This window comes from Notolabrus celidotus, chromosome 1 (genome assembly GCF_009762535.1).
Source record: "Notolabrus celidotus isolate fNotCel1 chromosome 1, fNotCel1.pri, whole genome shotgun sequence".
Classification (NCBI taxonomy): domain Eukaryota; kingdom Metazoa; phylum Chordata; class Actinopteri; order Labriformes; family Labridae; genus Notolabrus; species Notolabrus celidotus.
The window spans coordinates 31,602,851-31,616,246 of record NC_048272.1 but is presented as its reverse complement, the minus strand read 5'-3'; the positions used below and the strand labels follow the sequence as shown (position 1 = coordinate 31,616,246).

Below are 13,396 nucleotides of genomic sequence, written 5' to 3'. Positions count from 1 at the left end.
GTGTGTGTGTGTGTGTGTGTGTTCAAGTGTGTAACAGATGTATATGAAGTTAGTGTGTTTGTATGACAAGCAGAAGCAGAGGTTTTCATGTTAGTGTAGATTCAAAGTTCTGTGTTTAGTATCAGACAGTTAGCAGTGTGAAGCTAACTGTCTGATACTAAACCTGATACTGTGTCAGTCCCCCGCATGACCACAAGGTGTCCTGTGGTCCTTACGAAGATGTTAGCAGGAAATCCCTCAAGTCGATTTGAGTAGTCGGTGTGCTAATCCACTCTTTATCCCGACAGTGATCTGATGGTGGAGCAGTCTGCCTCTGATCTGCCACAGCAGCTGATCTGCGGTTCTTCTCCGTCTCAGCTCCGGCAATCCACAGCCCTCTACAGCAGATACACAAGGCTTCTATTGTTGACGGATACGAGGCGCATCAATCAGGACAAGAAGTCAGGCACAGAAACAGAAAGCACGCCCTGTTGACGGCAGATCGTGTTTAAATGACTTCTTCACCCGCAGTGTCTCACGGAGAGATACCGCAGGTCTTTTCTTCCTGCAGTGGTCAGACTCTATAACCAATAATATATATATATATATATATATATATATATATAGTAAGATATGCTTATTTTTTACCTCTTTCATTTTAATTTCAATTTTAATTGCTAATAACTTTTTAATAATTGTTACTTTATAGGCTCTTGTTTGCTTTATATATTTTTTTGCACTGTCTACTTTGTTACTGTGACACTTGAATTTCCCTGTTGTGGGACGAGTATAGGACTATCTTAACTTATCTTATCTCATCTTATAACAACAAACCATCATAACAAGTGGATCCAGGTCTGGAGTCAACAGGTCAGAGATTTTCAGAGAGACAACATGATGAAGAAAGCCAAAAGGGAACCTCCGGCTCATCCTTAAGTTTCTGCTTGAGGCTGGCTCCAGAAGTACCAGAGACCACATACACCCCCATTCAACAAAGATTAAAAAATGAGTTTAGTCTGAAGAGCTCATTTCTCTATCGACACACACTGTACAGGAGCAGATTTTTTTTATAACTTGTTATTAGCTAGTTAAAACTAATAAAGTTAGGGATGTGTCGATCAGCTTTTGTGGACCCCAATCCAGGTCCAATTTTTTAATATTGAATATTCGCCGATACTGAGTCCTGATCCGATATTTGTGTTTGCCTAGATAATAATTGCACAAGAGATAAGAGAGTTGAGCTGCACACTGCTTTTTTTCATTCAACAAAAATAAGTAATTAAAAAAATAACTAAATATGTCTTATGTTTATTCCATGCAACTTAATCCAGCTAGCATTTTTGTAAAACTCATAATCTGTTTTATAAGCTCTGCTGTATGAGACCAAGCGGCAACCTCCGGCCGTGAGAATTGAAGCCAATGCGGAAATAATAAACATGTTAACAGCCTGGTTCAAAAAACAAGTGTAGTCTGGATAGCTCATTTCTCGATCAGCACACACTGTACGGGGGGTGAATTTTTACATAAAGCGTCAATTTCGAAGATATTAAGATTACGAGTTTTCCAATGAGAGGCACAGCTGACTTGATTGGCAGGCAGGAACACTGTAGCTGTTGGCTAGGAGGCTCAAAGCCCGCCTCTTCACCTCACACTAGCTCAACAGCAGTTAGGTTGAGTTCCAAATTTCCAATATGGCTCACCCCGACAATTGGCTTCAAAACAGCGCTTCAGAAACCAATGGGTGATGAATGGGTCACGCATACTTAGGCAGGGTTCCCGCTCTTTTTGTTCCCTTTGTTTTCACTATCAGCAGTTTGCACTCCTGCTAGCTAGAGGAGGGGTTCTGACACTTTTTGGAGCCAGGGACCCCTTACAGGTGAGAAAATTGTCCATGGCCCCCTCATAATTGTAACACAGAATAAGCACATTAGTGATGTGTCATGATCAAAAGCTGCGGCTCTGAGAGTCGATGCTTTATAGTGAATCAGAAGAGCCGGCTCGCATCAAGAGAGAGCCAGCTCCCAGTTTTTTCCTTTCGCTGCTTAGCTCTCTCAGTGCTCAGCCCCAGCTCTGCTCACAGCAGAACTTTGTTTTGATTGGTCAGCATGGCGGCCATGCGGCCAATCACATGTGAGGATATAGGATACAGGTGATGGAGGGGAGGCTGTGTATCCTGGCTTCATCTGTTCCTTCAGAGAGAGTCTTCTAAAAGACCAGGCAAATACTCACTGAGAGGAGAAATCGGATCAGACCATCCAAGCTGAGGCATCTGATTTTACTCAATGCCAACCTGAGGAAATTAATGATGTTGTGTTTGGTTCTGGTTCTGGTTCTGTTTGCTTGAGTTTGGTTCTGGTTCTGTTTGCTTGAGTTTGGTTCTGGTTCTGTTCTGGTTCACATCTGGTTCGGTTCTGGTTCGGTTCTGGTACGGTTCAGGTTTGGTTCTGGTTCGATTCTGGTTCACATCTGGTTCGGTTCTGGTTTGGTTCTGGTACGGTTCTGGTACGGCTCTCTTTCGGTTCTGATTCGGTTCTGGTTCTGGTTCGGTTCGGTTCCGGTTCGGTTCTGGTTCAGTTCTGGTACGGTTCTGTTCGGTTCTGTTCGGGTCTGGTACGGTTCTGGTTCAACTCTGGTTCGGTTCTGGTATGGTTCTGGTACGGTTCTGGTTCGGTTCGGTTCTGGTTTGGTTCCGGTTCGGTTCTGGTTCCGGTTCGGTTCTGGTTCGGTTCTGGTTCCGTTCCGGTTCAGTTCTGGTACGGTTCTGGTTCGGGTCTGGTTAGGTTCTGTTCGGTTCTGTTTGGTTCTGGTTCAGTTCTGATAGGGTTCTGGTTCGGTTCTGGTCCGTGTCTAGTTCAGTTCTGGTTCGGTTTTGGTTTGATTCTGGTTGAGTTTGATTCTGGTTGGGTTTGATTCTGGTTCTGTTTGCATTAGTTTGGTTCTGGTTCTTAACCTAACCCTTATCCTGACCCTAACCCTAATCATAAACCTAACCCTAATCCTAATTCTAACCCTAACCCTAACCCTAAACACAACCCTAACCCTAATCACAACCCTAACCCTAACCACAACCCTAACCCTAACCCTAACCCTAATCACAACCCTAACCCTAACCCTAACCCTAATCACAACCCTAACCCTAATCACAACCCTAACCCTAATTCTAACCCTAATCCTAACCTTAACCCTAACCCTAATCACAACCCTAACCCTAATCACAACCCTAACCCTAACCCTATCCCTAACCCTAATCACAACCCTAACCCTAAACACAACCCTGACCCTAACCCTAATCACAACCCTGACCCTAACCCTAAACACAACCCTAACCCTAATCACAACCCTAACCCTAACCCTAATCACAACCCTTACCCTAACCCTAAACACAACCCTAACCCTAACCCTAACCACAACCCTAACCCTAACCACAACCCTAACCCTAATCACAACCCTAACCCTAACCCCAACCCTAATCACAACCCTAACCCTAACCACAACGTTAACCCTAACCCCAACCCTAACCCTAATCACAACCCCAACCCTAACCACAACCCTAACCCTAATCACAACCCTTACCCTAACCCTAAACACAACCCTAACCCTAACCCTAACCACAACCCTAACCCTAACCACAACCCTAACCCTAATCACAACCCTAACCCTAACCCCAACCCTAATCACAACCCTAACCCTAACCACAACGTTAACCCTAACCCCAACCCTAACCCTAATCACAACCCCAACCCTAACCACAACCCTAACCCTAATCACAACCCTAACCCCAACCCCAACCCTAACCCCAACCCTAACCCTAACCCCAACCCTAACCCTAATCACAACCCTAACCCTAACCACAACCCTAACCCTAACCCCAACCCTAACCCTAACCCCAACCCTAGCCCTAACCCCAACCCTAGCCCTAACCCCAACCCTAACCCTAGTCACAACCCTAACCCTAACCCTAAACACAACCCTAACCCCAACCCTAACCCTAACCCCAACCCTAACCCTAACCCCAACCCTAACCCTTACCCCAACCCTAACCCTAATCACAACCCTAACCACAACCCTAACCCGAACCCTAAACACAACCCTAACCCTAATCACAAACATAACCCTAACCCTAACCCTAACCACAACCCTAACCCTAACCCTAACCCTAACCCTAATCACAACCCTAACCCTAATCATAACCCTAACCCAAATCAAAACCCTAACAGAACAACTGAGCTAGAGTACGGTAATTGAGCCAAGTGTACTATAAAACATAAACAAATATACCCCCGTTTTCTGTGAATGCATGATGATGAAGTGAAGGAGAAAAGATGAGAAAAAAGTTGCACAGTGTCGCTGTCTTTTCCAGGACAGCGTGCACTCAACTTTCAATGAACGGGGATGTGTTTTGTTAATAGGGTCAGGTCAAACGCAGCCATGTTGGAATAATTTTCCAGGACTATATGTGATTTTCCAGGACATTTTACTTTTTCTCCCATTTTCCAGGTGTTTTCCAGTACTGGAAAACTGGTCAACTGTTTTCCAGGTTTTCCAGGACGCGTGGGAACCCTGTTAGGGTTGCAAAGGGGTGGAACATTTCCGGTAAATTTCCATGGGAAGTTATGTTGGGGAATTTTGGAAATATTCCAAAATGGAAACTTTCCATGGGAATTATGGGAATTTATGGGAATTGAGGGTAATTTAATGGAAATACATTTGTATGAATACATTTATATGTGATTTCGCTAAGTTAAACATTAGTACCATACATCATATTTGTTAAATATATTACCACATGATATCATCAAAACTTACTTCACTTTGTGTAGTCAACAGGCTCAAATGTATGGCTTCAATAGTCTTGTGCTCTGGGCTCAAAAGTGTGGTCCAGAATTCTAGAAATCATCTGTGCATGTGATGCAGAAGTGCACAGTGCATGTAGGGGGCATGGTCTCAATAGCCCTGGTGTGAGCAGTGTGCTATGTGCATGTGATTGAGGAATAGCAAAGATATTCAACTGTGCTTACATGAAATCTGGTTGTTTTAGTCAGGATTATGCTAACATATATTTTCCCCAACTACATTTAGGTTCCCTATTAAGAGCCAACCTTCAATTTAGTAAATTCCTGGTTTATTCCCATAAATTCCTGTTCATTCTCATGGAAAGTTTACAACCCTACGCATACTACGTCTATTATTTATACAGTCTATAATCAACACACACTGTACAGGAGCCAATCTTTTATAATTAATTATTCTTTAAGATATTTAAGTTACAAGTTTTGCAGAATAAGGGCATGGCTGACATGACTGATAGGCAGGAACCTTGTATCTGTTAGCAAAGAGGCTAAAAGCCCGCCTTATCTCCACCTCTTTGACTCACACTAGCTCAACAGAAGATAGGTTGAGTCAGCATTTCGATATGGCACCCAACGACTCTGCTTCAGAAACAGATGGGTGACGTCACAGAGACTACGACCATGTTTCATTGAGTCTATGAGAGAGAACAAGACAACCGTTGATTCATCAATTAACCCAGGAAATCCTCGGTCTCGGGACTCCAGCTGTCCGGCTGTGCTGCTCCATGTTGCGCTCTGAAAACGCAATCTCCTCTGTGTTTTATTTTTTATTCTACAATGTTTTACATTTTCTAAAAACATAATTAATCAGCTGAATGTTGAATCCATCTTTAAGACAGCTGCTGCCCAATCCCTGCCCCCTTAACAGTTTTTCCTGCAGAACTACAGGCTGTAAAACCTCCACAGTCCCCATCCCAGTGCTGCTGTTTTATCTTGTATTCCTGCATAAAGACCCCAACATCACAAACATCAGTCTCACTGTCCTGAGTGATGTGGGAGTTTCAATATTGTGGCCAAAACTTCCACAGTTGCTTTGTTTTCATCATTAAAGTAAAACAAGCTCCACAAGCTGAGCACAGAGCACACACACACTCACACACACACACACTTTTAAAGTCAGCGTGCTGTAGTGCCTCATTGGGGTTAATTCTCAGCGTATAAAAACAAACATAAAACACACCCACAGACTGTCAGCGCTGATGAACACAGTCCAACTCTTGCAAAAGCACCCAATGCATCCAACGCTTCCAACTCCCACACCGACAAAAAGACTCCAACCGACCGAAGAAGCACCGACATATCTCTGAAAACCACACACACACACACTCAATCCAGCAGGAGGGAATGTGTTCACTGGATTAGGAGAGTGGAGTCTGCTGGATACCTAAATCTTAACAGGACTTTGACCTCACTTTGCTCCTCGGGATCCAGAAGATTGCTTGTTCATGATTTATCCAGGCAGCACCTACAACAACCAGACCTCTTCTGATGATGTACAACAAAACAAGCTACATTATTTAACACAGGGAGCCAATAAGATCCCAGTTTGCAAAGTGCTCTGCTCATGGTGGATTAAGATGAGATTGAACTGAGTCCTGCCTGTAAGATGGGACTGGATCTTATCCTGTCTTGATGTTGGGTCTTTGTTAATAATATAACAGAGTACGGTGTAGACCTGCTCTGTTTGTTAAGAGTCTTCAGATAACATTTGTTGTGATTTGGTACTATGTAAATAAAGATTGATTGATTGATTGATTGACTAAGTTAGGCAATCCTCCTCCCTGCATTCAACGGGTTAATGTCAGAAGACAGAAAAGGCTGCTCCAGCTCTTCAACTCTCACTGTAAATTTAACAACAAATACAAACTACTTTATCGGATGTTAGCGCTCCTTTAGTAAATGAAGCAATCAGCATGAAGACAGATTAGTACACACACACACACACACACACACACACACACACACACACACACACACACACACACACACACACACACACACACACACACACACACACACACACACACACACACACACACACACACACACACACACACACACACACACACACACACACACACCACAGAGATCCTCAAGACAGTCAGGGAACAGAGCGATGGTGTCATGGTGCCCTCTGGTGGATACAAAAATCTCCAGCTGCACAAAGAATATCAAACTTTAATCTAACACTCAGTTTTGAGTTCATTAAAGGAGCCGGGTGAAGTGACGGTCAATGACTGTTTGAAACAGGGCAGCATGTTCCTCATCTGTTGGTTCTTCTAAGACTCGCTTTAGTAACATGGGAGCAAAGTCTGCATCCTCTCTATCAAACTAGGGGTGACCCCAAGTAGTCGAATATTTGGCGATTCTTTCTGAAGAGCCTTAGTCGACTGCCAAATTCATAGTCACACATCTGCATATGAAACAAGGATCAATGTCTAATTCTATATAATTTTCCTGTTTTCAGTATAAACCATGTCTTATATATCCTATTTTGATATAAATATAAACTACTTAAATACTTAATGTAATTCTGGAAATAGCTTTAGATATAAAATCTAGCTCCTTAAGGTGGTAATTAAAGGTGGACTCTCCCATTTAGTGGGACATGTGGAGCAGCGATACCTCAGCTGGTCTTTAAATCTCTCTAGGTTCATAGCAGCCTTAAAATGTCAGACAAAAAAAACTTCAGGTGATCCTGAAAAAAGTGATGAAGATGAGGAGCAGCTTCATGAAGAGGGCGGTGAGATCAAGGATTACCGGACCACATCAAAGACAGCACTGGGCTGCTGGAACGGTGCCAAGAGAACGAGGATGGATACCCAAAGCTGAGAGGATTCTCTCCAAGGCCGGACTTATTGTCAACAAAGCAAGGAGCGCACTTCTGCCCGAAAACACGTTGTTTATTTCTTGAAAAGACTCAAGCAGACAAAGACGCAGTGACAGACTCTTTTAAAAGGTACTGTTAAGGGATTTAAAAACCCTTTAGCTGGTTCAGGTTTGATTTTGAACATTATAGAAATGTTAAGTCTCAAGTTAGACAAACTACCCTCAGCAGTGCTGGTCTCTGCAGAGTGAATATATTTAAATATCTCCTGATGTAACCTGTACCTGTTTGTTTTTAACGCTTACAGCGTGATTCATTTTTGAAGGATTTTTTTTCCTTTCTAATATAATGATATGATTTTGTTTATTTACATCGATGAATAGAATTGAAACGTTATGATGTGCGTACAGGTGTTAGGACTGTGGTCGGAATGTGTTGTAATTTCAGTCGTTATTAATTTGATTTTCAGACACTGAAACCTTGTTCAGATAAATCATGTGCAGTGCTCTGAGCTCATTATGTCTGTTTATAAATGTTTATTTTATAATGCTTCATTGTTTGATGTTTAACGGACGGTGGCCTCAGGAGTTTTTTCTCGTTCATCACCTCTTTGTTTCTGCGTTCAAGGGATTAAAAAAATAAAAGTTTCATATCTATCTACTCTAGTGTCTCTTTCACCTTAAGCTATGATCCTTTTAATTGTAAATGGTTATGTGTATTATTGTCACAAAGTCACCATAATGCAGACTTTGGGTCAGTGAAGAAAAAACCAAACATTCGACGATTTGTCGACTATGGCAAGAACTGACGAATCAGTTTCAACAAAGTTGGGGTCACCCCTATATCAAACAAGACGACCTAGGATTGTGCAAAACTTCATCACCAACATGTGAACGTGTGCCTCGCTGGCCTTACTTTTCATAGTGCCGGCCTCTTCCTCGTCCTCATCATCTGAGTTGATGACCATGGTGCCCAGCTGTGACTGCATGGTCCCCGTGTCCTCGTGTTCGATCATGGTCCGTGCTGTGCCGCTGAGTGAACCAGCTAATGAGCCAGCAGCCCGGATCGTTCCTGAGTCGCCCATTCCTGCTCGCACCATCGTCCCCTGGTCGACCTCGTCCTCGTCCTGAAACGCAGCAGCAGAAGGTGAAGTCTGAGTAAGTACACCTGAACCAGGCATGGTGGTAAGAACAACTCCCATGAGGCAAACTTTTACTCTCCAGCCTCCAATATCAAACCACCACTTCAGTTTCTGTGAGCTGCCTTTGTCTGCAGTCTGACAACTTGAAAATAAATATTTAAAAGAGTATTTAAATATTTTAGACTGAAGCGTTAGCTGCAGCTGCACACATATATCTGTGTAAAGGTATCAATGAAAGCTGTATCGTCTTTAGATCACCACTGATGACTTCTGGAGCCGTTTTCATGCATCCAGCAAAAGCTCAAACCGCACTATGAATACTACAGAAAGCATGTTGTTACTGGTCAGAATTTCCTCAGCTGCATGTTTGGTAGAAGTTCGAGCCTGTAAAAGGATACAGCCCAGACAGCGGAGTTCTTATGCTGACATTCAAGGATCAGTGCAGAACAGTTTTCAGTGACTTTAAGAAGGATTTGCATCCGACTCAGCTTTAAGCTCTGACGACAGCAGCTGTCAACTTCAACATCTGACAGTGTTTTCTGGGTTTTGTGCTTATCCCCGTTTAGCACTCGTACCGAGTTGTCATCATCATCTGCATCCTGGTCCCTCTGCTCCTCTTCCTCTTGTCTCTTCAGCTTAATCTCCATGGCGTCTGTGATAAGGGCTCTGAGGATGGAATTGGGTTTGGCTGACTTGATGAATGGATGCTGGAGGGCAGAGAGATAGGAGGAGAGAGAAAGGTCAGACTGATGAGGAGAGAAAAGAGCAAACACGTCTTGTTTCTTTCTTACGGGAACACAAACTACAAGCTGAATCCAACGGCTGAGAACGGAAACCAAAATCTGAATTGACATATTATGGTCATGCTCTTGCAACCTGGAATAAAAGAGAGATCAAAGAGTTCTACCTGTAATGATTGTGTCGCAGTCGCTCTTTTTTCTGGGTTTTTCACCAAACACTCGCTGACAAAATTTTTAAAATCCTCAGACCACTGGTCTGGATTTCTGAACGTTGGTGGAGGATTGGTGGGAATCATGAAGATAGCCTGGAAGAAGAAACACATCTGAGTCACCTTTAAAACCACAGCGAGTACTTTACTTTAAAACCACAACACAGACAGGCTCACCCTCATGGGATGTATGTCAGCGTACGGCGGCTTCCCCTCAGCCATCTCTATAGCCGTTATTCCTAGAGACCAAATATCGGCCACACAGTTGTAGCCGATCTCCTGTATGACCTCTGGAGCCATCCAGAACGGCGTGCCGATGACGGTGTTACGTTTCGCCATGGTATCCTGAGGAAGGTGGAGAAGGAGGAGGAGGAGGAGGAAATAATGGAGGAGAGAGATTGAGAAGCTAGAACACAGATATTTTTTTCACTTCTGAGTCATTCTTTCAGATTCAGATGTTCAGACAAATCTATTTTTAAGTATCAAGACAGTTTTTACAACACAACATATTGTTGCACTGCAAGAAAGTCAACAACTGTGATCAAATCTCAAAAGCAAAAGTAATATCAGGGAAGACCTGATCACAGACTTCATATCAAATCAATCCACAGAGGGATTCACATATAAGGTATGTGAGAGACCAACAAAGTCACAGTATCTGGCAGGCTGTTCAGGGTTATTTAGTGTGATAGCTGGAGCCAAACTGTGAGTTACCTGGCTGTGGAGGCATGGCACTTCCTTGAATGAACAAAAGGCATGGCCAAGGGTGAAAAGGACTTTTATACTGAAGCCAGCTGAGTGGAGCAGACCATGGGCTCTGATGTCATGGGGGGGTTAGGCTTAGTTAGTATTATGTTGAATTCAGTTTAATTAAGTCTACATTTTCTTTACCTTTTCTTTGAGTTAAACTTGGTTTGGCTCAACCACAATATAAGTTCATTTTTGTCTCATTGTTTCAGGTCTGTTTGTTTACATCACACCTTTCATTTTGTTGTGTTAAATTGAGTTATGTTACGTTGACCTCTCTTAAAGGCCTAGTTCTAATAATTTTGGCTTGTGAATTTGGTTTGCCTAATTATGGGTAAAATAAAAACCCACTTTTCTTTAAAAAATTACACCGAGTCCTGTGTTTTGCTGCTTGGTCCCTAACATTTAGTTAAGCCAAAACCCAGACCTGATGCGGTGTGCAGATCTGTAATGTATAGAGCCATCACAATGTGGATTCATTTACCAGTTATAACAACTGAAGCACCCAGTAAGGCCAGTTTTTAAAAACTCTGAAAGGAACACTTTAACATTAATGAATTTCAGTAAACACTTTGATTGATCTTAATTTGATGTGATGCTGTGTAATGTTTCCTAATATTAATTCATGGGAACGTGTACATTACACCCATTATGTGTACTCTTTGAAATGGTTGTGGTATTTTCTGTTTTTGTATTTCATGTATATTTTGTATGTTATGTTTGTTTAATGTGGACCACAGGAAGAGTAGCTGCTGCTGCGTTAGTGGCAGCTAATGGGGATCTGAATAAAGGGAGAATAAAATGTTTTTAAATGTATCAAAGCCAAATAACAGCTCTGATTAATTATATCACTCCACAGAAAATAGTCCATCTGCCTGTTGACACTGTGGTAAAAACGTTAGTGTGGTGTCAGGCTGGTCTTGAGAGTGGGGAAATAATGACAGTTAGTGGGCACAGATGTGAGAGCAGCCTGAGGAGCTACTGGACCCCAACCATCTCTGAGAGGGAAAAGAGGAGCAACATCCTGTCCTGTGATCCAGACAACAGCAACAGAGCTGGAGAGAGCAGCTCTAAAGTGCTGATCTTTACAAAGTCACTGAAACCAGGAGAGGTAGAGATAACAGCAACAATGTTCAAAGATGAGACATTTGACTCATTTATGTTTAAAGGTGAGTCAACGTCAAAGAGAAGAAGGACAGCTGAATGAGGACAGACATGTCAACATCAGTATTCCTGCAGAAGTCCCGTTCACCCCGTTTAACGTTACCTTCAATGGAACCGTTCACTTTAATGTGAATTAGAACAAATCAGCAGGATCAGGTTTGACCAGCGTTACTCCTGAAATAGGAGGAATATTTATTTTTAGCTGGATACCTCATTTGTTTTTACGTCATTTTTTAATGAATATTTTGTGCTTTGTGTCGGGGTCCTGCTCACCCTGTCAGGATTCTAATTTGTATATCCACCTGATCTCCATTCATTATCCCTTAAACATTTCATTTAGGCTTTGTGCATTCACACTGTAAAACAAAAGTCGATGAAAGTCTTTTTATTTTTCTCCACAATAGTTAAAAATAACCTGCTATCAGGGCGAAGTGTGCACACCGAGGCTGTAACGGTGATCGCAGAAGTACAGATCAGGTAGGAGCTTGTTACTGTGAGATTCAGAGTGCTGCTCTGATCGTGTTAAAGCTTAGTCACTGACACAGATCAGTGAAGGAGCGACAGAATGAGGTGCAAAATGACAACAACCCCAAAAAAGACTATTTTTGTAAAAGCAGAGTAAAGTCAAAGCATTATGAGGCAGAACTAAAAAACCCCAGTCTATAGGCTGCTTCGACACTCTCAGCTCTTCAAATGACTTAAAGTCGAGCTGTCTAAGCCAGCTTTCGAACCAGACAGTGGTACAACCCTCACTGCAGCTGTCTGTTGTGTTTGACTCTCTAACTCACACATGACCAAAGTCCGACCAAGGTACCAGATGTGGCCTGAGGTCCATTTTTATATGGCCCTCAGCACCCATCTAAAAATGTGTTACTAACATTCTGAATTATGTGTAAACCTGCATTTTCTTTCAAGTGCACAAACAGAACTAAAGTCATCCAGTGAAAACAACAAGCCAAAAGAAAACACATCATTAAACTCACTGTGAGTTGTCCAGCAACTCCAAAGTCTGCCAGTTTGGCCTGACCCTCAGAGTTCAGCAGGATGTTTCCTGCTTTGATGTCTCTGTGGATCTTTCTCATGAAGTGCAGATACTCCAGACCCTTCAGAGTGGACTGCAGGATGGTGGCAATCTCCTCTTCTGTTAGCTGAGATACAGAGAGAAACGATGAAAAGGGCTTTAGTATCATAAACATACACAAACTGTTCACTCACTAGGCCTCACTCAGAAACCATTCTTAGAAAACACATTTTTTCTGAAAACGATTTTAAGAAGATTCTGACTTTCACCAAAGTTTTCTTATCTGGGATTTGTTCGTAGCTAAGAACAAAATCCAAGAACACTACAGAGCACTCCTCCGAACATGTCAGAGTGAAATAGCGTTTTCCTTCATTTAAAACTAGGGGTGCAACGGATCAAAAAACACGCGGTTCGGATCGTATATCGGTTTTGAGTCACGGATCGGATCACTTTTCGGATGAGCAAAAAAAAAAAAGAAAAAAAAAAAGAAAAAAAGACAAATATAACTTTGTCCTCCATTTATTTTGTAAAACACTTGTAAACTTTTGCCCATTAAATAAAAACAACTTTTAATTTAACAAAGTTTACTGCATGTGCAAAGCACCCTATCTGTGGGCCCAGTCCTGCCTCATTCACTGCATTTGTTTGGTTTTTTGCATTATCTGTTGTGACTGGGATATTATTATTGGGTCTCTCTAGCTTCCACTCAGCCACTGCT

General features: G+C 42.4%; 1 protein-coding gene across 1 annotated transcript in view; it reads right to left on the bottom strand.

Moving 5' to 3' along the window:
• The window catches only part of LOC117816306 (serine/threonine-protein kinase 4-like), a 53,165-nt gene that overhangs the window by 24,400 nt on the left and 15,369 nt on the right, over positions 1-13,396 (bottom strand). The window contains exons 5-9 of the mRNA XM_034688891.1: positions 12,641-12,805; positions 9,924-10,091; positions 9,705-9,842; positions 9,373-9,504; positions 8,572-8,782 (exon numbers count right to left, since the gene is read on the bottom strand). Coding sequence (XP_034544782.1) covers positions 8,572-8,782; positions 9,373-9,504; positions 9,705-9,842; positions 9,924-10,091; positions 12,641-12,805 — 814 coding nt within the window. The remainder of the gene's footprint in view (positions 1-8,571; positions 8,783-9,372; positions 9,505-9,704; positions 9,843-9,923; positions 10,092-12,640; positions 12,806-13,396) is intronic.